The sequence below is a fragment of the Paramacrobiotus metropolitanus genome, unplaced genomic scaffold (genome assembly GCF_019649055.1).
Source record: "Paramacrobiotus metropolitanus isolate TYO unplaced genomic scaffold, Prichtersi_v1.0 Parri_scaffold0000142, whole genome shotgun sequence".
Lineage (NCBI taxonomy): Eukaryota > Metazoa > Tardigrada > Eutardigrada > Parachela > Macrobiotidae > Paramacrobiotus > Paramacrobiotus metropolitanus.
In genome coordinates, this window is record NW_026570362.1 from 278942 (window position 1) to 302739 (window position 23798).

Consider the following 23798-nt stretch of genomic DNA (forward strand, 5'->3'; position numbering starts at 1 on the left):
TGTGTCGAAACTGGAAACCGTTAACAGCTTATAATTGTCTAATAATATTAATATTATTTTTCTGTTTGGAATTTATTTGTTTGGCAAATTTTTTCAGTCGTTTTTCGAAATCTGACGGTTAAAGATTGTGTTATTTTCGTTAAATTACTGACCAGTTACTGAGTACTTCGATAAATTCGTTTATTGCCAGATTTTGGGGAGTTTAGGATTCGAACACCGTGCATAATTAAATCCAAGTAACAATTCAAAAGTGAAGACAGGTTCGCAACGGCTGGAAGTGCTATGTGGTATTTTCATTGCTTATATTTCATTATCGTGTTTACCGTTATTCGTAAAATTAATGTAAAAAAAATGCGCTAACGCTGTCTAGCTGTATGAGCCACATATATTGGAATTTCTAGTGCCAATTTTTTTTAAAATGAACTCAGGATCGTGAAAACGCTGTGTTGCCATTTTGTTGAAGTACTTCGTTGATAGTACTCGAGGTTCTTTCGAATTCAGATTCTGGTTCTTTTCTAAATTTTCTCAAAGCATCTTTTGTACAAGTGCACCGTCGCTAAATTCACACAAAAACTTTGCTCAGGAAAATTATTTTAGTATACTGTATGCAGTAATTAAGATTTAAGACTTAAGTAAAAGTATAAAAAAATTGAAATATTAAAATAAAGAAATATAAATAAAATATTACAGAAAACTCCTGTGTTAAAAAAATTTGTAATCTTGTATATGTATCATCTTGAAGCGTTTTGTTGACGTCGGCATGTTTCGCAGGATGACAGTGGAGTTTGCACTTCCCAGTCGAATCTTTGTTTATTAAATTCCGCGGCAATCGACTCCTCAAATATGGCCGCGTGTTCGCAATCCCGCAGCGGCGGCGGCACCCGCCACACCACGGCGCGCCTCGTGGCGTCCCTCCCGGAACGTCGCCAACTGCGGCCGCGCCGCACGCATCCCGCCCCGGTCTCCCGGGGCCCCCTCCGGCGTCCCGTGGCGGTGGGGAAGACCCGCCGGCGACGCCACACCACCACCCCGCGCCAGATCCCGGCGCGCTCCAAACCGGAGCCCCGGCGGACGGGCTGCGTGCCCACGGGGGTCCGGAACCGGCCGACGGTCAATCACAACTACCTCCTGCGGTCGCGCTCCCCCACCGACGCCCGATTGCTCGGGACGGGGGTGGCGGAGCCCGGGAGTGTGCGGGGCTGACGTTCCCGCCCAAGCGCACCTCCACGTCCAGTCGCGGTGAGAAAACACTGCCGGAAACCCTCGCCAGGGTCGACAGCGTGATAAATTGCCCTTTTTGCAGATAGTGGCATCGATTCGGCCACCGGGACGTCGGACTCGGAGGATTCCAATGCCAGCGGCTCGGAGATGTCGGTGGCCGTGTCGCGGAGCATTCCCACGGCGGAGAGTGTCCTGGCGCCGTTGTCGACGGGGAATGAGGTGCCGGTGGTCAGTTCGGAGCCACAAAACAATCCTGATACAGGTACGGACTACAGTTTAAGTACTTGTTTAATCATCTCATCAGTTTTAGGATAGAAAAATACCCAGATTTCCAAATTTAAAGAGCATTAAATAAGAAATTAATTAAATTAATGTTGTGCTGACATTTGCTGCCGCTTGATTCATTTTTCAACGCTTTTTACTTTGTTTCCATTGCCTAATAAACGAATGACTAATACAGTTAACGAATAATCTGATAGTCACTTTGAAAGAAAAATTAGTGGGTTCGAAAATAGTTATTTATCTACAGTAGAAAATTAGGACAGAGAAAGATTAAAAGCATTAAAAATGATTTTTAATAAATTGTAGTAAATGCAATTAATTCTTAACAAAACTAAAACTTACCGGTCTTACCCTATCTTATTTTATGGGGAAAAAACAGTAGGATGTTTTTATAGGGTTTATTTTTACTTGTTTGTAACGGTTAACGCCGTTTCTAATTATAATGAAAAATAGTTCACAATTTCGAAATTTCAGTATCGACCACTGCGCTCTTCACACAGAACCATACGAACGAATAACTGAGAAGAGTCACTGTTCTACAATTTTGTCGATACCCATACGCAGTGATGGTTAATACTTTTTGAAAATCCCATGTAAAGACTTTAAAATCTAAATAAATGCAGCCTCACGAAATTTTTACCACTAAGATTTACTGCATAAATCGCGAATTATAATACAAACAAAAATTTTGTTTACCACACAAACATACTGCTTTATGTTGAAACAATTATTTTCAAACTCTTGTTGACTGACAAGATTATTGCCGAGTTTCTACGCGTCAGTTCACCTAACAAAAAGAAGGAAGTTTTGTCAGTATGCAGTTGAACTGTTTGGCAACGAATGTATTCAACGTTCTTTTACACAGGCTTCGCTGATGCTGGTTTTTGCGAGGAGACTCCGGAAGAACCTACCGCAACCGGAAGTCCATCCAAACGACCGCTCACCCCGACATCCGACAACTGTCCCCCCGCGGCGGATGCCCCGCCCGCCACCGCCGACTGTCACGTCAGCCACACCCTGCTGTGCGGCAGCGCGGAGCGCGAGGACATCCCGCAGTTCCTGCAGGACATCGACGACGTCATCAGCGCCGACAACAGCCAGGCGGACGAGTCGCACGTGTCCAGCAACGGCCTGCCGGATCTGCACTGCCACAGCGTCCTCAACGACTCCACGGCCACCATCAGCCAGGAGATTGTCCTGCAGCAGGAGCGCTCCACGCTCAGTGCCGACGCCGGCGGCGGGATGACGTTTACGACGCAGAAGATCACCACGACGTACCTGTATACGGCGTCCGCCGGCGAACTGGAATTTGTGTAAGTTTTCAGTGGAAAATATATGTTTTCGTTCACAAACGGATTAGCCATAAAGAAATGGTGATTATAAGCTATTTCTGGTAAAAATTATAATAATTTTTTAACCCGGCGGTCACTTGAGTAACTAAATGGTGCAGTAATTGAAAAGCAAATTAATTAATGAAATAATAGAGGTGAAAAGCAAATTAATTAATGAAATAATAGAGGAATTAATTTACTCAAAAAATTACAGAAATATAGTAGTAATTAATAACTAATGAAATTGGCGAATTAGCACAGTAACTGAGAACTCAAGAAATTATAGAAATATGGTAGTGATTAATAACTAATAAAATTAGCGAGATAAAAGAGTAACATTTAATAATTCAAATAATTACAGAAATAATATTAATTAGTAATCTAGTTATTTAGCAAAATAATGCAATGGTCATTTAGTGCAGTAGCTAGCAAATTGTGGCAGTTATTAACGAATAAATTTGGTCAGCCAAAGCACTTCGAACACATAATACCGATTGGATTAATTATAAACTGCATGAGTTAACGGAAAACCGTGGAAAGTAAAAACAAATGTTTTTCTGCTTGCAGAACGGAGATTTTCCGCACCGTGCAGCGTTTGTCGCCGGCCGTCCGAACGCCGGGTCTGCTCCCTCCAAAGACACGATCCTGTCCCAAATTCACACTGATTCTGGATTTGGTAAGCTTAGAAAAAGTTGTTGGTTATATTTGTCGCAGCAGTCAATACTGGAATTAAAATGTTACAGTATCCTAGTATTAGTTTTTTAATTTATGAGTGTAATTGTGATAATGAATTGCGACGCTTGACAGGATGAAACGCTGGTGCACTGCTTCACGAACGACCCGCCGGCCAAGTACGACCACCACTTTACGGTGCGCGTGCCGGATCTGTCGGGCGGCAGCGGGGAGAACCCGGAGCTGGCGGTCTTCGCCCGACTGCGGCCGTTTGTGAAGGAATTCCTGACGCGCATGGCGCGCCGCTTCGAGGTGGTCGTCTTCACCGCCTCCATGAAGAGCTACTCCTCCAAGATGCTGGACTTGCTGGACCCCGATGGATCTCTTATCAAGTATGCCACCCCAACACTGAACGACTTCCGGTTTATCCAATCATAGAACTGAAATTAAGAGAACTGCGAAACTAAAATAAATGTGTAATCCCTACCAAACAGTACTCCGGTCTTATTGGCGTTCTTGAGGCGCGTGGCATCGAGGCTGTACACTGTAGTAACGAGTTCTCACTGTTAGATCTCTACGTTTTTCTCAAATTAAAAATAATTGTGCATTTAATTATTTTTTAATTGCTGAAGAATTTTTAATTCATTCTTTTGAATAATCTTTTATTAGTTTTAATTTTTGTGCAGATTTATTACTGATGTTAATTTTGCTTGTTTGGATTTTTTGAAAAACGTTAAAGAATTTAATTGCTACTTTTTTTATTGGTTTTAGTTTACTTATGAAGATTCATTATAAATATCAATTTACTAGTGTCGTTTATTTTTCCAGTTTTGAATTGAATAATTTAATAATTGTTTGTGTGCAGATACCGGTTCTACCGTGACCACTGCATCCCCGTGGGCTGCTCCTTCGTGAAGGATCTGTCCATTTTCGCGCGGGACCTGTCCAAGATGATCATCGTCGACAACCAGATCGCCTCCTTCGCCTTCCAGATCGAGAACGGCATCCCCATCCGCAGCTGGATCGGCGACGATGACGACCGGGAGTTGTTGGCGCTGGCCGACTTCCTCGAAGCCATCGCCGATGACGAGGTACAGTCGGTAGAAAAACTTGGAATGCGCGTAATATATTAATGATAAGCAGAATGGGTAGCCAATAAGCTGACATAATTACCGTGTGATCGTAGTGTAGTGAGTACTTATGACCTTTGTTGGCCATTTCAATGAGATCGGAGGTTCACTTGTTTTCCGTGGTGATCGCAGTTAATGGTACCGTATGGGTAGAATTGGTATTTTTGTAATTCCAAGTTATGTTATTTTCAAAAAATTGTGCCAAAGTGTGGATCATTCATCGGAAAAAAGCCAAAGGGGTGATTTTAATTAACGGTGTACGTCGGTAAAAGCATGCAAGGCTGTGGTAAACCCAAAAATTAATGAAACAAATAAAAAACATTTATTCATTTACTTACTTTATTTTAATCAATTTTCCTGTTTTATTAAATTTTTGGTTTTATTATTTTATACAGTTGAACTGCATTTTTAATGCAGTTTATAATGCATTTAATACGGTTAAGGCATAAGCAATATATTAATAATAAATTAAAAAAGTCGGTACTTGCAGACTAGTGTTAAATCATTAAAAAGCATTAGTTTGACGACGATGCGCCGTTGGTGTAGGAAGTGGATGTGCGCAGCGTGATCCGGGAATCATTGAAAATCCACCGCCAACTGCAGAACCACGTGGACACCTACTACTCGCAGCACTACCCCAGCACTCCCGTCTGGACCATGTCCGCCCCGGCGTCGCCCGTCTTCTCCAGCTTCACACAGCCGCCGCCGCTGTGCGACACCATGGACACGACGGAATCTTGACGAGTATTCCAAAGACGACACACCGACGATTATTCCCAGTATTAATTCAAACACAAAGCGGCAATTTTGGACGGAATTGTATGGAATTAAATAATATGGATGGAAGTGAGTGAAGGGGATGTGGATTGCTCGGGTGGACTGCCTCGGACCAGTATTACAACGGAAAAGCGGAAGGAAATACAGGAGATGGGATTTTATTTCGATTTATTCGGATGTTTCGCCTTCTTTTTCGCGTACGGTGTTTAAAGAGAGAGAGAGAGTTGTTTTAAAAAGCGGAGTTTTTGACTACAAAGTGTGTGTGTGCAGTTTTATTTCAGCGGATTTATTGAGAAGTTTTTTCGTTTTCGGCTGCACCCCGGTTTTTTTGGGATATTTTATTTCGGAGAAGGGCCTTAAAATCAGCGGATTAATGGTGTTTGTGCTTATGTAGAGTTTTGGAGAATTATTGGTGTATTTTCGTGTCGTGTGGCGTTCTTTTCTTCTGTAAGTCTTTTTTTTTAGGTTTTAGCAGCCTGCGTTGGTGGCGGGTTGTTCGCTGTGGTTTTTGGTTTTACAGATTTTTAGTTTTCTTTTTTTGGCGATGTTTGACAATAGTTTCTCGCTGCCTGCTGGTTAATAATACAGGGGAGTGATGGTTAGCGCGATGTTTGGTGTCGGCAGTAAATATTCGTGTTCGATGGAAAATGATTACCAGTTGCGTTATTCCCGCTAAATTTTGCCGTTTTTTATATTGTAAAATTCCGGTAATTATTACGGCTTGTCGATAATAATAATATTAACGGTTGTGTCGATCTTAAAGTCTAATTGCTTGATAATTTTAAAAGTTTCAGAACACAAAATTCTTTCAGAATAAAATGCTTACAAATAGCCTGCACTCCGCTCTACCGCAGTTTTTTTGTTTTTATTAATTAAAATTGCGAATATAATGTCAGCGAATTTTACTCGATATTCCGGTGAATTTTGCTCGATATTACGTTGCTTTATTGCATTATTTTTAAAATACAAAAAACTAACGACAACGTTATCGGCAAAAACTGCATGAAGATTTGAGAAGTTCCAGACTGAATCATACATATTGATAACGTTAAATCGTTAATAAGCTACGATACTTCACGCTAAATCTGAAGGCGTACGGAGCCCTTACACTACAATGCGCTCGGTCTGCCTAGGAAGTAATATCGTTGTCGCCTGATAAATGTGTAAGTTTTGTGAGCTTTTGCCAGTTTCGAAACTGCACTTCACAAATAAATACGTGACTATTCACACAAATCAGCGCCGGTTCTTTCGGTGAACGAAAATGACGACAATTTATTCCTTTTACGCACTGTACATCAATCGCAACAATTAAGACTGCCAGATTATGCCATAGCTGCTCGCGCTTTCCCATATCAACAATCATTTTTGACTAGTCCCAATGCAGACGAAAAAAACACATGAAAAAACATCCCCATCTCGCACCGGCTTCCCTTCACAGTGAGAATATAGTGGAATATAAATTCACCAATTAACTCCCAGTTAATTACGCCAATTAACCGAAATTAATCAAATTTAAATCATCAAAATTATTCAGTTGATTCACTACTGAATAAAAAATCAACCAAAAAATTCCAGTTAATGAAAATCAATTTAGGTAATTAATCCAAATCAATTAATCTAATTAATTTAAAATCATTCAGTTAATTTGTTATTATACAAAAAATCAACTAAATAAATCCAATTAATTAAATCAATTAATCTAGGTAATTAATCCAAATAAACGGAATAAAAAATCAATTAATTATGGAAAATTCACAATTAAACGGGCAGATCTTTGGTGTCGAAGGGCGACGTCAACCCCGGCGTCACCCGCGGTTGGGTGGCCCGGTGCCCACTCCCACTGGAGCTCCCCGCCTCCTCGTCCATCCCGCGATTCTCCAACCCCCCGGGGGCGGTGTGGGGCGGCAGCGGCGTCCCGCCGTCCTCCTCCTCCAGCATCTCCTCCTCGTCCACCGTCGTCCGCCACCGTTCCTGCCCGAACTGCCGCGATGACGTCAGCAGGCGCGTCAACGGACTGCAGCAGTCGGGGCAGGTGTCCATTAGGGTCGGTCGCGAGTGGGTTAACAAGGGTTTGACGTAGCGGTCGTCGAAGGAGCGCCAGACACGCGCGGCCAACGTTTTCTCGCGGTGGGTGGACGACCGCCCCGGGAGGCTGCCGTAGGCTTGCGAGTCGGTGGAGTCCTCGGCGCCGTCTTTGAGGCGGGAGGGGGTGGTGGAGAGACGCCGCTCGGAGTCGTCGGCGACGCGCGAGGGAATGCGCAGGAAGTTGACGAGACGCGGGGCGGTCGCGCCGGCGGCGGTTACCTATGTACGGCATTTTGTATGAATTTGTTGGGAAGAAATTCCCAAAAGTCGAAGACATACAGATACACTGGACATAAAGTGCGTTAACCAACACGAATACAAGCAGAACAAAATTCCAAGTAACAAAAATACAAATAAAAAATTAAAAAAAAAACAAATAGTGATAATACAGTTTTAAGCATTTCGAGGAAAAATGTTGGGAAAAATACTGATGAAAAAATTTAAAAACAATGCGAAGAATAACAAACAACTAAACAACGAAGTGATAACAATAAATCGGAAAAGCAAAAATAATGCGAAAACCTTCGAACAAAAAATCACATAAATAGGTAGGTAAAAGATTTACGACAAATTCGAGATGAAATCGTAATAAAAAGCTGATAATAAACCGAGAATAATGTGAATAAACTACTACAATCAATGCATTACTAAATTACTAAAAGCAAGAAAAGTTACTAAAATTCATAGAGAGCTGTAGAGTCATGCAATTGGAAAGCAGTAAGACAAACTTCGATCAGAAAAGTAGCTATTTATTGTAATTAACTAAAAATTCCATACACACGAATATACAAGCCAAACGGGTAAATTAAAATCACTATATTACTTATAAAAAAATGATACAAATACAGAAACACTCACCGTGACAATGACAATGATGGATGTGGCGGTCAGAGTGGCCTGCCGGGCTGGTGTCACTGTGTTGCGAATGGCCAACGCGACTGCAAGGAAATAACGTTTATTTAATCATGGGATTAGTTTCCATAAAACCTGGATTCAAAATAAAATCAATAAAAACCTCCTAACAAAAATATTGGTGGGTCAACTTTGTTTTCTAATTATTCAAGAATTCGACTGCTACGAGACGTAATAATGCAATTCTGGAGCAACAGCCACTTTACTACGATCAATCCACAAGGACCGCCAAATTACTGCGAAAATCATGAAAATGATGATGAAAAAATTGCAGGAAGCAACAGTCACACATTAATTGCAGGCTTTTGAAAGTAATAATTGCACAAGCAAGACAAAATCATACTGCGCTTCTGCGAATAATTTCAACCTATTAAACTAATAAAAATTATTTCATTAAATATTCTGACAAAATTATTAAAAAAATAAAATTACTTAAAAAAACCACAACTCGTGAAATAAACAGCTTTTATATTATATTATTCAGGTAGCCCGTTTTGTTAAAATTGTAATCGTTTTCAGCAGTCAGTCCACTTCACTACGATCAATCCACTCGTAGAAACAGCGGCAAATTATTGCCGAATGTGTTTAAAATGAATTTCAAAGTCCAGATTTGAAAATGCAGGTAATTCCAGATTTCAAAATGCAACCCAGATTAATCCCTTAATCCAGATTTCAAAATGCAGATAAATCTTCAAAACAATAAACTGAAAAAATTTTTTGACTACCCTCAGATAAATGATAATTACAAATCACAAAAATAGTGAGAAAACAAGAAAATTACTAGAATTAAATTCACTTATTATCATTAAAAATTATTTAATTTACTACTAATCGGAAAACAATTATTCTGTGAAGATTGCGAAGATGTTCTAGTGCAGTATTCTTACACGACATGGCCCCGCGCAGTCCACTAAAGAAGATCATATGCTGGAAATTCAGCGGGATCTTGCGTTTCCGGCCGAGATTCAGCAGCGCCGAGAGCGGATAAATATTGCACACTCTTCCTAAAATCACCGCCAGGAAGGCCACCAGGATAAAGGTCACGGAGAACCAGTGGTAGGGGAAGGTGAACATGGACACGCCGATGTAGCAGAAGATGAAGTTCTCCGCCAGGAAGCTCAGCAGTTCGAAGAAGAACTTGGAATGGTCCTGCGAGACTTTGGATAGATTGTTGTAGGTGTAGTGGGCTTGGCAGATGCCGCAGAATAACACCGCCACGATGCCGGTCAGGTTGGCCGCCTCGGCGATTAAAAAGCTGCTGTACGACATGATGACGAAGAGCGCCGTTTCCAGCAGCGGGAAATCGGCCAGACGCGTGAATTTGGTTAATAACGCCGTGGCGCAACCTGCAAATTCCGTAAAAATTAGAAGTTAATTTACAAAATTTATTGGATTCTTACAAAAACTTATTTCAAGACAATTTTAGTACGAGCAAATTTATCTGACTATTAAAAGGCAAAAGCCAATAGAAGAAACCAAATTATTTATAAAAAACTCACAAATTAACAAAACATATTTTTAAAAATTGCCGTAAATATTAATAATGATATTAATAAAAAATCCATTGGATTTACGTATTCAGAAAATTCGAAAAAAAATTGCAACGTAATTTCTTGACAAAAATATTGGTGAGTCAACTTCGCTTTCTAATTATTCAAGAAACTGCCAGCTATGTTGACGACCAGTCAATCAGTGAGCCACTCTGCTACGATCATTCCACAATGACCGCCAAGTTTCTGTTAAAATTCATGAAAGTATTTCCATTTCAGTGCTTTGAATGACTTCAGACCAGAAAACTGTTTTTTTTCCCGTTTATAACGCCAACTGCATTTGCAAAGTTAATTATCCTCGACATTCAAAAAAAGCCCAAGCACTTATAAAAATATTAGATTAAATAAATACTTATATAAGAAGAGAAACTATCAAAAATGAAAACTAAACCGTTTTGAAGCTGTGCATTTGTTTCTAAAAACGAAAATTAAATTAAAATGAAAAGTCGGAAATGAGCATCCCGAAAAGTTTTTGTAAAAATAATTATGCACTGTTGATAAAGGATAGCTGACTAACCCAAAGCAGCGCCCGTGGCGAACGATCCAAAAAACACCCCGAAAAAATTCCCGAAGGCTTTGAAGAGTGCCCCCATCTGGAAGTCTTCACCTTCCTGATACTGACTAGCGTAGTTCTGCACGGAGTTGGCGAACACGATGGCCACGGCGTCATTGAGGGCGCTCTCGCCGAACACGATGGCGTGCAATGTCACATCCACGCGGATGTCGTGAAAAATAGCTAGGATCGTCACGGGATCGGTGGAGGAAATAATCGAGCCGAAAAACAAACAATCTACGAATTAAAACCAATTTAAGTTCGATAAAGTCTTAAGTAAAACGCAAATAAAACCTAAAAGCGATTGGTTATGTAAAAAAATAATTTATTTTGCTGATATTCAGATCAATCACAAATCAAATAATAAATGAACGGAAACCGGGAATAGACCAAACAACAAAAGACAAGTACTCAGCATTTTAAGCAGCAACAGCCAGTGCAGTTATCGGTATGCTTCCGCAGGTTTGCACTAATTAAAATGATTGAATTTTAAACACTGAAAAAACACCCAAAATAATTACTGAGAGAAGATAAATTAGTCGTGCAAAGACGGACATAAAGTTTGCAGAGCGTACCGTAGTGCAATGGCTCCAAAAAAACGCGATGAAATAACGTAGCGTGCGAACTGGCGTTTGGCAAAACTAATGTTGGGTATTAATTTCATTTTCGGTTAAGGATTAATTTTTCACACTTTGATGTAGTGGCGCTTTTATTTGAAAAGCTATTTATTTTTAAACAATACGACAGCGAAATGCTGAATGCAAAGCTAACTCATTTGATAAGCACGAAAAAACAGACGCTACAATAAAATGAATTATTTAAGTTTAAATTACAGATTAAATTGTTAAGCTCAAACTAAAAATTACTTATGATTAAAATAACTAAAAATTAAAATACATATTTTCCGCGGTTTTACCGTTGAAAGTGAACGACATCGACGGCATCAGCCGCGTGAATGCGAAGGTAATCGCTGCCACCACGAAAATGGAGATACTCGTCCCGAAGATCGCAAAGGTGAAAATCGCCCCGAAATTCTGGAAGAAATGCCGGCGCTTCATACTATACCCCGCCGAGAAGATGATGGGCGGCAGGACAATATTAAAGAAGATCTCCGGGTCGAACGTGGCCTTCTGCTGCAGCATCCGGTCCTTGGTGACGTCGCGGTGCACTTCGCCGCGCAACTGGTACTCGAAGGTGCGGTTCTCCCAGCGAGCGGGGTTGCTCTTCTTCACCTGCAGATCCAGGTACACCGTCTCCGGGGCAGCGGGACCTCCTGGACGAGGGGGGCGGTGGTGGTGGGCGGGGTGGAGGCGTTTGGGGGGAGGACGCTGGCCGGGGCGGGGAGGACCGGGAGGGTCACCAGTTGGACGGACATGGGCGTCACTTCCGTTGCGGAGCCGGCGTACCTGCAACGGCACCGTCAAAATTTACATTCTAATTATATTAATTTGTTTGATATTTTTTTATAATAAAAATTAGCTTTATTTGTCCATTTATTCAGTTATATTGTTTTATTGTAAAAAACTTCCGAACTGCTTCCGTCGCGGAGCCGGTGTATGTACGTGTACGGTACCATCAAATTTTTCTTAATTTTGTAAATAATCTTGATAATTTATTTTAAATTTTAATAATTTAGATAATTGGGCATATCTGGCGTCTGGCGATACTACAAATCCTGAAAATCCCAAACGTTTGTTAATGTTTCGAATTTTTAGAAATTCGTACATTTTTAACGCTAGATTTGTCATTTATTTAAAAATTAATCAACATTTGCCAACTTGGAATTTAGATGATATTTACGCCATTCGCCAACGCGGTAAACTGTAAAGTAAGAAAAAAGACGATTCATTCTTGCTCACTACATGTCGAGAAACCAGTAGACGCTGTAATGTAATCTGAAAATTCGAATCTACGATTTGGTTAAATATTAACAAGACTGAACACGAGAACACAGAATTATTATTAATACAGTTGCTGCAACGGTGGGCATGTATGATATGGCATTTGGAGAAAATCGTAGTGTAATGGCTGAGAGCCTGCGCGAACACGCAAGTTGCCATTTCAGTGCTTTAAATAACTGCAGCTAAGAATTATAATTTTTCCCGTTCGTAACGCTAATTTTATTTGAGACATTTTTTATACAACATAGTAACAGAATGAGCGTTTTGAAGGGGGAACTCACTTGATGATAGCTCCGACGATGAGTCCGTAGAGTATAGCCAGACCAGTCTCGTGGATGTAGGGAAAACGACGATGCTTGAAGATCCACACCGTCACCACGGTCAGCACCAGCAGCATCAGGTAGATGAGGATGTTCAGCGAGTCTACGCGATGGCTGTAAAAGGGGAAGCAGTGGGTAAACGAAGCTCATGGATCACGAGTAGGGAAGAACGTGTTCGCCATAAGAATGCATGCATCAGCATGAATGCATAGTGTGCAGCACGTGTTCCTTACCTTTCCAGCTCGTGTTCGTCTGTGCGGATCTCGATAGGGACACCTTTCGACGCCGCCATTATAACGGATCAATCAAAAAAGATGGTGATGTGTTTTGTAAATAGCGAGGGCTACGTAATCGATGATAACCACCACAATAACATTTTTTATTGCTAACAGTCAAACACGTCAGAAAAATGAAGACTGGCAGGCACAGTAGTCGAGCCATTTCACTTTTCAACTGCCAGCGCGGAGCGTGTTGCGTTTAGCTGAAGCGACCGCCGCCCGGGGTGGCATAAGGCTGCTCAGAGACGGCGGAAGTTATTTTGTTAAACCAGGTATTTCGAGTGAATCATCCAGTTTATCACACAGCTGTACGAGCAACGCAGTATAACGTCTACATTCTACACTGTACAGTGTCCTGTGTCCAAATAATTTTTTCCTTTCGAGACGATAGGAAGCTCTCGGTCCTACTACCGTTGAGTTTTATCATGGACCGGCCGAAGCGAGCCAGGAAAAAACGCGAGAAATTCGCTCTCTAAGCAATAAAATTGCTAAATTGTTGCAGTACATGTACAGTGGACTGCGAAAAGGTGTTACAACGCGCGTAACCAAGCATTTTTCTGTACTCAGACAGGCAAATTCGTGATTGGCCGTCGGCCTGCTGGTATTAACACTTGCACCTTGCGCATTTTTCACCGAAAACCATCGACCGATATCTCAAACGAAAGAGAAAATTTCAAGAATTTTATACCAAACAAGTGATTTTTTATGAGATCTAAGAGAAAATCGACGCATTTATGTAAAGTTTCTCGTAGACATAGCATAGGATTGAATCCACGGTTTGGATTCAGTTTTCACACGGAAATCGTATGCTTTGTCTACGGCAAACTAAAATGGCTCGAATTTTCTGGTAAATCTCCTGAAGGGTGACGTATTTGGTATCGAAATTTTTGAAATTGTTTTCTCTTTCGTTTGAGATATCGGTTGACGGTTTTCGTTGGGAAATGCGTAAGGTGCAAGTGTTCGAATTCTTGCACGTTTCCTGTTTGTTGGTCATTTGGTCTTGGCCATTTATTTGGATTGGTCATTCGGTCGCGGACCGAAAGTAACAGGTTTTCGCAGTCCACTGTAATTGATGTTGCGTTACATGCTTGTACTTTGTAAATGATAATTACAACCACCAAGCTGCAGACAGCGAAATACATTTGGGATTCATAAACATTAATACACTGAGCGAATAGTGTGTGGTACGCATACGCTAATTAAAAATGAAATTACGTTAACAATATTTAAAATTAATTTACTAAAGGGTACATGGCCTGACCCATGCAGTATATGGCACTAATTAAGGTACCACGGAAACTTTCACTTTCGTGCACTCCCAAACACAATTTTGCACAGCTTTTTTTATGCCTTTGTACGAGTAACCAAATCATTTGTATACTAGGACAGCTTAGTACAAACTACAAGGGTGAGAAAACCGTTTGTTCGCCCAACATTTGATTGGGAAGTGTAGTTAGGGTATGTAGTGTGAATGCGTATCGTAACTTTATTGTCAGTACGAGTATCGTAGCACGATGGGGAGTAACTGAACTGAATAGGAAAGTCGAGAAGCGTAGCTAGGAGGTAAGAGAAGATAGAAGATAGAAAGTATGTAAAGAAAGGAAATCACGAGAACCAGAAGAACCATACATATTACAGGAAGGTTATGGGGAAAATGAATTCCAAAAAGTTTAACTGAAGACGGTGTGCCAAACGTCGTATTAATTATGGGACCGATCTCTTTAAAATTTTGCAGGTAGGTGAACATAAGGACAAAAAATGCAAAAAAACGATCTAAAAAAGTGTTCGGGAGTGCGTGAAAAGAAATTTTCGTGCATGTACACCGTACACGCATTTTTAAGGAATTCTTCAGAAATCTGGTGTAAAATACGGCAACCAGTTAAGAAAGCGGAAAAAAAGTGGGGGAACATACAGGAAGCACACAGAGAATATACTGTCAGGATACAGTAAGATATACTCGGTATACGATTCAAGAAAACAAGTAACTTGCATGAAACTTGCCAAAGAGTAGGTGTGTGACCATGATGAATATTCCGGCGATTTTGGAGTGCTGACACTGTACAAAAATGTTTATTTTTGCTACCTAGCTGAGCAATAAGAAAGCAAGTTTAACGGCTAAAAAATTTAAACTTTAAAAATCTGCCAAAATTTCGTTCTTCTCTGGAGTTATAAAAAGGCAAAATACCGATTACTGTCGCGGTGTTTTCTTTATTGATTTTATTAACCGGCGAGCACGAGTACTGGAATATTTACGCCAGCGTATATCAGCATAAAAATCCAGCGCGGGAACGCGGCCCCCGTCTAGGGAACAGTTTCTCATGCTTGTGCGTGCAATAGTGTAATCACGTGCAATATTTATGAAGTACCTTGTACGCGCAACGTCGAACATTTATTAAAAATTATCCATAAACCGCTGCACAACTTTCCTACTGAATATAAAACGGATACTTCGACTTCGTTCGTAAACCGATCACTTACTATTAACGTGTACATGACAGTCACCAGTACCTCGTGCTTATGGTTGATAGATGTACTGACCCGTAAAAAAAGAATGACTGTATAAGTGATTGGTTTGCGAAGGAAGTCGAAGTATCAATTGCTGGGAGAGCATTTAAACGGAGTGTTAAAAGTTACAAAGGTAAAAAACGCATTAATGTTTTAAGTCACCGAGCAGCAAAATGTTACCGGGTAAAATGCCAAAGCATGCACCGACAAGAAGAGCAAATCGTCACATATCTAAGTCGCGTTGTTAACTCTGGAGTAACTGTGGGAAAGTGAGGAGGGTTAGTTTCCTTTTCCTGTGGCGCTCCGCAGTTTCGCTACTGTCGTCGGCCGGCCCAGGCCACGAAGGACCTGCTGGGTAAAGTCTTGTCTGTCTTGGTCGGATTCTGGAAGGAAATTTCCGGTCACTTCGTCCTTGTTGTCGGCACACCACTCGAACGTGTACACCCCCCTGCACAGAAATTTTGCATGTTATCCGCTCGTAGCGGCGTTGATTGGTCAGCGCGTACACTGGACTTTCTGTTTATAATCCTTGGTCACGGTATCGCGCACATGTTTCAGAAACAGGCCAAGGAACACCATGCCTTCCTCTGGGTTCCATGTTGCCATGGCCTCCTGCCAAATTATTACAAAGAAAATTAGTAATGACCGTATATATTTGTATAGATATCTACACATTGAACGTAAACATATTTTTACATTTTTAAGCCTACTTCATTATAGCGCAAATGCTGCTAATAGCGCGCGCTTTTCCCCGAGCCAAGGGAAGGGAATTTATGCGCACTGAATGTGTCCTGTTGCACACTATTTATTGGCTTCCTTATAAAATTTTTGTACCGCGGACTTACCAACCGATTTCCATTTTTTTTGTCTTAATGGGATAATCATGGCGCGATGTATTTTAAGCAACCGCTAATTATCATCGGCCATAAGCTGCATGCAGGCAAAGACCATAAGAAGTATGTACTGTACTCGTACGCGTCTTACCGCTTTGGCCTGCACGGCGATGTCGTTCGTATCGTACTCGCGGGTTTCCACAAGTACTCCCGCTTCGTCCCACAGACCAACGATCACCTTAGTCATTCCAGCAATGAACGCCTGGGCCCAGTATTTCGCCAGCTTGTATTGGCTGTAGCGCAAACAAAACGACTATCATCAACAGTAACGCAAAGATGCAAAATCCCGAGATTCACTAAAACGTCCATTTCCATTGAGATACGGTTTTGGCGGTCGCTTTCCAATGGGCCGTAGCCTTCAGTTCGATATAACTCGCGGGCGTGCCGGCGACATCCGGATCGCGGCAGTCCACCTCCGCTCCAAACATCACGCGGATGTCGTTGATGCGGCGCGTCAGGAACGAATAAAAGCTGCTCTTGTCCTTCAATGGATGGCTTAGAGTCGCTGCCTCTCCTGTATTACGTGTCATCACGTCCTCATATACGGACCCGCTAAACACAAACAACTCTGACAATACTGAATCAAATAGGTTTTCTTCGAATAATGACCGTTGCCCAATGCCCGTTATTTGCTCGATATCGTGCTGGGGCAGACTTCTGTGACAGCGTAATACACGTCGTACCGGTGTTCACAACGCTTTTCGTATTCCAAATCAGCCTCCGACTTCTTGCGTGTGTTTCCCGGGTGCGTGTACCCGTTCAGTGCCATGTACAGCACTCCGTCGATCAGGACAACGTCGATCTTCCATCCATTGGCTGTACATAATGCCCATTCATTATATGTAGTTTCATCGATGCGTTACTAAATTATGTAATAATGTAAAGCAATGGTTGCACTTGCAGTTGTTGTTATTTTTATGGCTATTGCCGATTACAGCGTGATATACTGTATAGATATTAAAATCATGCATTCGTAGACGTATACCGTAAGTGCCGATGCATGCTATACAATTGGTATACATGCGCGGCCATGATTCCGTGCATTCCCATACTCTGTTAATTTTTACATTTGTTTTATCTGCAGCTAAATGAATTGTACACGCTGGCGAGAAAAATGAGTGAAATAAGTTCCAAGAAATTTAAATATAAGCAGGGTAGGAGAAGTATCGGGTATGCGCCCGTCTTCAAAATTTTCAACGTAAAGGTTTTCAGAACATCCCTATTTTCTTGTATCCACAGTATCTTACACCTGCAGCATCCTCTGTGTATGTTTCTATTAAAGTGCATGTTACTGCACCCAGCTGTCCAGCCCTCAATTTGTTTCACTGCCGTATCCTATCGTATTTTCCTGTATTCTCTCATCTCTGTGTAAACTCCCGTATACTCCCCCAAGAAATCTTAAAGAAAAAAACGGTAGAATACCGCGGGATGCACTTGTGCGTACTAATGGTAAGTTTGTACGCATCAATGACAGAATTCATCGCTTGGTTTACGATATGTACAGGCACTTGTCGATTTGATAAAGTGGTAATTGTTTTACTAGCGTATCCCACGGCCACAATGCTCTAACAATAACTCAAATTCCCTTTCCGTATCCTCTGCATGTGGATCCTCGATGTATGCTCTAGAGCTTCTTAGATGTCTTAGGTTTTCTTACGTTTCTTTTGCGGGCTACATAAAGGAAACGGCAGATATATGATAAATTATATTGCAATGAAACAGAAAAGGGTCTGATAAATTAGAGGATATGGGAAACATACGTAGAGCATACAGACCTGCACTGTGAGGATCGGGGACAGGGTGAGATACACATCAAAAACATGTGCCGGGGAAAGTTTGCCGTGTACGAAGTCGTCCATATCTAGAGTACTCGTACACAACGATTTTAACAGCAAAGTTATGTAGTACATCGAATGTCTCAGCTAATTTATTACTGCCGAGAAAAAAATTTCAATAATATCCCCTTATAGTTACACTTTTTACGCTGAATATTCTGGTCTCTTGATTGCCCATCCCTTGCTAACATTAATTGCCAAGTGTGTAGGATGAGTAAAATAACACCAAAAACGATTCTGAATGGAGGTCCAAATTTGTAGTCTATAAGTTTTATAGCGCTCAATTTTCAAAAAATTTATGGAACCTCCGAAATTTCCCGATATACACGTGCCACGACCGATAAACCGCTCTTGATTGTACGGACGGGAAAAGGATTCTGAATCCAACGGGGATTTTTAACGGATTTTATGTAGAAAGCACCTACGGCTCGTGTCGTACCACTCCAAAAATTCGACACATCATTTTGCTACGTATTCCCGGGTATTTCACCGGACCACCGGTATTCGTGGATGTGCTGCCTGTATTCCGCTTTATCCGCTCTGTATCCATCAAGTGTCTCTGCAGTGGGCCCTGTATTCCTGCGTATTTCACCAGTTTTCTTGTGCGTTTTGCCTGTATATTCTTCCGTATTCCTCCGGTACTGGAGTTTTTCTTATGTTTTCTTAGTTTGTCTTAGTCGGATTACCTGGTGGGAAACAGGCAGAACACGCAAGAATACCGGTGAAATACACGTGAAAACATGGCCCCGTTGCAAAGAGACATTTAACGGATGCGGAGCGGATAATATTAAGTCGGAATACAGGCAGAAAACGCAGGCATACCAGTTGAATACGCGAGAATATAATAAATACGTATAGAAAAATAATGTATCCAATTTCGGAGTGACATGAATCGTCCATACAGGGTATATCTTTGAAAGCACGCGCAGATGCTGCCTCATTTATACCGTACGTGCTTCTCGAAGAGCCTGTGTAGTATCAAAATTCCTGTGCCTCGCAAATTAGTTTGCTCGAAACGAAATTAAGCGAAGGAAATAGTAAACAAAGAACTATTTTAAGTAAAATAAGTTAAAAAATAGAATCAGCACAGAAAAAGCTAAAAATATTTTATGAAAGGTTGTAAACACTCTATAAAAGATTGCAAACATTCTGTAATTCAGTGTATCTTACCATTCGTGGTCCGTCGATTAAACGCAGTCATCATGATTTCCTTTAATGTCCCGTTCCAGCAAACAATTTCCGGCCTGTAAATGAACGTAATATGAGATAGCAAAAAACCTGCAAAGAAAAACCTGCACAGCCCTTGCGTATTACGTACGCAGCGTCACGGAAGTAAGAAGTATGTGCTGCCATCCAGTTTAACAGCAGCATTAAATGCCTGTACATCACAGCAGTCCATGACTTTTCGACGCCCGGATCGTATCCCTGATTCAGATCTATTTCCAGTCCGGTAACATGACTTTGGTCGCCTTCTCCGTGTTGTCGGACGATTGGCGGACAAGCTGGTGGATTTTCTCCAGATGCAGCCGTTCCAACTTCCAAAGCCATACCAATGCCGACGATATTACCATCTAGCTGAATTTTCCAGCTTAATGGGTTCGGAGATTCCGGGAGTTCCGCAGCCATCGTTCACCGCACAACTCGTCCGCTCGTACGTAACGAGGTACTCATCCGCTTCCGACGTACTCGTCCGCTTCCGACGCAGCAAAACACTCCGTCCGGGTCCGTCACAATCACGGTTAATTTCCGTGTGTAAAAGATGATATAAGGACACTTCTGGCTTGCTTACCACGTAATCCGCAAAGAAAGCAACAGGTCTACCGATCTGACGAAATCGATAGTGATATATCAGGCAATCTTCGAGAATTTCCAATAATTAACCAATTCAAAACCAGGTACCACGGTGTTCCTACTGTTCATAATTCTACCCAGCACCGGAAAACGCAAGTCACGAAGATTTTACGAACCGTCGACTGCAGCGCCGTCATCAGTTCCATCACACTTTTTCCCAGGTGACTCCAATGGGAAGATGTGATTGCCATTGTCGATGGAGACAATTGCACTCCTTGCTCTTCTTAGCTGAAATTTTGCAAATCAGTGCAGGTGAATATGAACCTGGATAAGAATTCTACGATTATTTTCAGGAGGAACATGGATATTCTTTATACGTGTCCCTTTACGGACAAGGGGGAATATATCTTGCTGCCTCATCTTCCCTCATAAACTACGTCACAGACGTTGTACCAACCCAACGTTGTGCTGACTCATGCAACAGGTTGCCCGGGGCACGTTTTCTTGTGCACAGAAATTTCAGCAGGCGCGTATAGTTTTGCCGCTATAGTTGGGAGCGGTTAAGGACGTTTATAAATCGATATCCCTAACAAAGGTCACGAGCGTCTTCTGGAGACATTAATTCCTGATACTGCCAGTGCCCAGTGCCCATCTAGCTCAAGATGGAATGTAATTGCAGCTCGTTACATAACGCCCTGTTCAGCCATTAAGTGGAGCTTCAGCTCGATAGTCGGTGCAGTACAGGGAAGCGGTGAGCAGTGCTGCTGCTTTACCGGTTTCGGTATATCGTTCCACCTGTTGATTTGCGCTGGTTATTACACAGCATCAAGCGCGTTATAAATCAGGAAATGGGGAAGCATGATTTTTTCTTCTTTAAAAATTTAAATTATGTGACCGAAACAATAGTAAAATACAATAAATATTAAACAAATATGAGTGATATTAGCTGCAATACAGTAAATTTACTTTTGAGTTAATTGTTCGCTGTTCTAATGTGCTAACTGCTAAATAAAAATGTCTGGTTAGGGATATACGTAATTACCACAATAAAAAATTGGATACCTCTCCGACATATTTTCATAGTTTCCTTAATATTGCTATGTATTTGAATTTGGCGAACATCTGTCATACGAAATGCGCGTACCGCGTATGCACTATACACTGTGGCGAAGCGTGCCGTGGTACGGAGTTTGGCGTAATCCATGAATTTTTATTTTTCGCTGTACTTACGCGTCGTAAACGTTTACGTAGCTGATCCCACTTCTGTTTGTACGATAAAAACCTTCTAAAATTTGTATTGTGTACGTAACGGCTACAATCGCGGGAACGTCGCCGGCTAAACCAATCAACTCGTCTTTGTGCTCCCGCTCCCTGTTCCCGGTGTGCGCTATTAGATGTTCCCGGTGAGTATATGTACGTATGCTATGACTTGCATTTTGTAATGGAATTAAGAATTTTGTTATACAACCACTGAAAAACGTTTTTTACAATATTGACCGCACTGATATTTCATTAATTATCACCTTTTCCGACTCCATGTTCGTTGCGAGTTTATGACCTTTTGCGGTAGAAATAGCAAACAAAGTTGAAATTGTAGTATTTTACTCCCGATGCATCCTCCCGGAATAATCAGGGTCTCCAAACACAAATTCCAGCATGAATTTCATGGTGGAATTCAAAGCTTCGATTCGTCGATCTGAATAAACTGGCAGTTCTTGTAATTTCATCAACTTGCTGTGTACGGTACATTTGCCGACACAGTAATTTTCGCCACTTTGAATTCTTGGTAATTTTTGCGAATTCTTGGTGTTCTCCATACAAAATATAATCCACGTGGATAACTAAACCAATCATTTCTCAAAATTATCGAACATCGTCCACGAGAGCATACTTGCGATTTTTCCATCGTAGCTGGTTTCCTGCGCGTATAGCATTATATGACCAGGATTAAAATTATATTTTTATTTAATAATTTGGTATCAAATTAACAGATTCTCTCAGCTCGTGAACATCGGCAAGATCTGCCACCCTGTCACGAAGAAACACCTTAATTACGAACCAGCCGCGGCACAAATTAATGTTGATCAGTTCAGATGAATTTCTTTTGAATTCATGAGCAGAAAACCGGTTGACAACCCCGCGGGGCACGCGCAAAACTTGAAACCTGAGACACAAACGCATGATCAACCAGGCGTTCGGGGCTGCTGGTGTACATCGGTCTTGCAAGTTTGTGTACTATACATACACCAACGCCAAATAGTATCACTACGGTGGCGCTACCCTAGAAAAGCACGATATCGAGTCATGCAGTGCTGACAGTGGCTCGATACACTCAGCAACACCGGAAGTGCGAATACCGCGACTGTTTTCGGGCACGGAATGTACGGGCACTATTCTCATTCCCGTAGTTCGATCCCGCCCCAGTTTAGCACGCTTTTTCAAACAGGATCCATTTCACGGAACACGGAGCCCTCTCCTGGAAAGCGATCGGCTTGCGGGAATAGAGATTTCGAAACTTGATTGATAAAACATGGTTTTGTGCGAACTGCGAAAAGTACAGTACCGGTTGTGTTTATCGATAAACCCGGGCGGCGCCTGGTGTCACTACCAATCGACACCGCGTGAAGGGGCGACATGCATAAGGTGGAACACAAGCCAATAGTATACCTTAAGTAATAATTTTTATTTACAGATTATATATTATTAATCTGTATATTATATCAGTGGTGGTGGATGTGGATGCAGCAAACGTATGCACGTGCACATTGTGCAGGTGCATACGTTAATGGACTATTTTGCATGCATATATGTATTCGCACTAGCATTGCGTAGAGCAGTGTTTTAAAAAAAACGAGTCAGATGGCTGCTTTGTAGTGCCAGCAGCCTTTTCGTAGAGACATTTTGCATCCACAGCTTTCTAAACAATGGGCATCATCAGCTACCGCCGCTATCATGGAAATCGGGAAACGTCTGCGTAATCAGAGCGGAAAGGCTCGCTCCCTTATAATTTCGGCAGCGGCTGTCTTTGGAGATACAACAAGAAATGCGCCTTCAGTTATAGGAACAATCAATAATGTACGGAGTTAAAAAGTTAAATGAGGAATTTCCCTGTGATATTTAGATTTCGCTTTACATGTGCATCACAAATAAAAGCGTGTATTTCGTAGAAACTAGCAGTGACAATATACTGTAATAGTGTTTTGTGGTGCAATGCATGTGTTGGCACGTGGCTTTAGCGTGCGCCAGTTCCCTAATCGGATGTTGCGCATACAAACGGTTCTCACGCCAAAGTACAAATCATTTGGCTAAACAAAGCCATAAAACCCTGATGAAAATTGTTCTGAGGGCGCGAAAACAACGTCCCCGTGCACATACCGCTTCGAAGGTAAGCATAGAACAGATGTGGATCTATAGACTGTACAGCAAGCTGCGCAATGCAGTGACCTTTACGTATAGATATAGAAACATACATAAAACAAGGGCCCAAACCATTTTCCTCTAAGAATAAGTTCGATTTGAACGGCAATATTCTTGCAAATTTAATTCGTTCTAGCGTTTCAAACTGTCTAAAACGTTTGGAAGGAGAACAGTGTGATAAGACATTTCTCAATGTTAGAAAAGCCGAACGAAAACGAATTTCAACCTTTAAAGAGTGTGCAGCACAGATCACTGGTACGGCAAATGTTGCGACGACCGCACCTTGAAATGATAGCAAAAAACATCCTTGGATCGAGGACTAGGCGCGGAGGACGGGGAAGAGGA

General features: G+C 41.6%; 3 protein-coding genes across 6 annotated transcripts; 1 reads left to right on the forward strand and 2 right to left on the reverse strand.

The window, feature by feature from the left end:
• Positions 1-776: 776 nt before the first annotated feature.
• LOC129599284 (CTD small phosphatase-like protein 2) lies at positions 777-6061 on the forward strand (the record flags this gene model as incomplete). Its single annotated transcript, XM_055497496.1, has 7 exons — positions 777-1239; positions 1304-1483; positions 2369-2816; positions 3402-3510; positions 3642-3898; positions 4372-4597; positions 5183-6061. Coding segments are annotated over 7 exons (1878 nt in total), but the record flags the coding sequence as incomplete, so codon positions are not given.
• Positions 6062-6675: 614 nt separating this feature from the next.
• On the reverse strand, positions 6676-13163 carry LOC129599263 (sodium/hydrogen exchanger 9-like). Its single transcript, XM_055497453.1, is given in 8 exon segments — positions 6676-7717; positions 8357-8436; positions 9298-9756; positions 10478-10750; positions 11430-11780; positions 11783-11919; positions 12696-12848; positions 12968-13163. Coding segments are annotated over 8 exon segments (2058 nt in total). The 5' UTR covers positions 13027-13163; the 3' UTR covers positions 6676-7171.
• A 2225-nt stretch (positions 13164-15388) lies between these two features.
• LOC129599272 (decapping and exoribonuclease protein-like) lies at positions 15389-22125 on the reverse strand. 4 transcript variants are annotated; one of them, XM_055497464.1, is made up of 9 exons: positions 21560-22125; positions 20213-20324; positions 19564-20070; positions 19416-19489; positions 17094-17226; positions 16708-16962; positions 16502-16643; positions 16024-16129; positions 15389-15965 (listed from the first exon to the last, which is right to left on the reverse strand). In XM_055497464.1, the coding sequence occupies exons 3-9, from the start codon at positions 19869-19871 to the stop codon at positions 15919-15921; spliced, it is 1065 nt and encodes a 354-aa protein (XP_055353439.1). In that variant the 5' UTR covers positions 19872-20070; positions 20213-20324; positions 21560-22125; the 3' UTR covers positions 15389-15918. The 4 variants fall into 4 exon arrangements, with proteins under 4 accessions (XP_055353439.1, XP_055353440.1, XP_055353437.1 ...); XM_055497465.1 differs by having other exon boundaries at positions 20213-20360; XM_055497462.1 differs by having other exon boundaries at positions 19564-20324.
• Between the last annotated feature and the right edge of the window lie 1673 nt (positions 22126-23798).

Excerpts from the sequence above, each read along its gene's own strand:
- LOC129599272 (XM_055497464.1), bottom strand. The coding sequence starts at position 19,871 with ATGGCTGCGGAACTCCCGGAATCTCCGAACCCATTAAGCTGGAAAATT. Across the intron at positions 16,963-17,093 it reads GAAAAGCGTTGTGAACACCG|CGGGTCCGTATATGAGGACG; the intron begins GTACGACGTGTA and ends GTTTGTGTTTAG. Across the intron at positions 16,644-16,707 it reads CAATGGAAATGGACGTTTTA|CCAATACAAGCTGGCGAAAT; the intron begins GTGAATCTCGGG and ends TTTGCGCTACAG.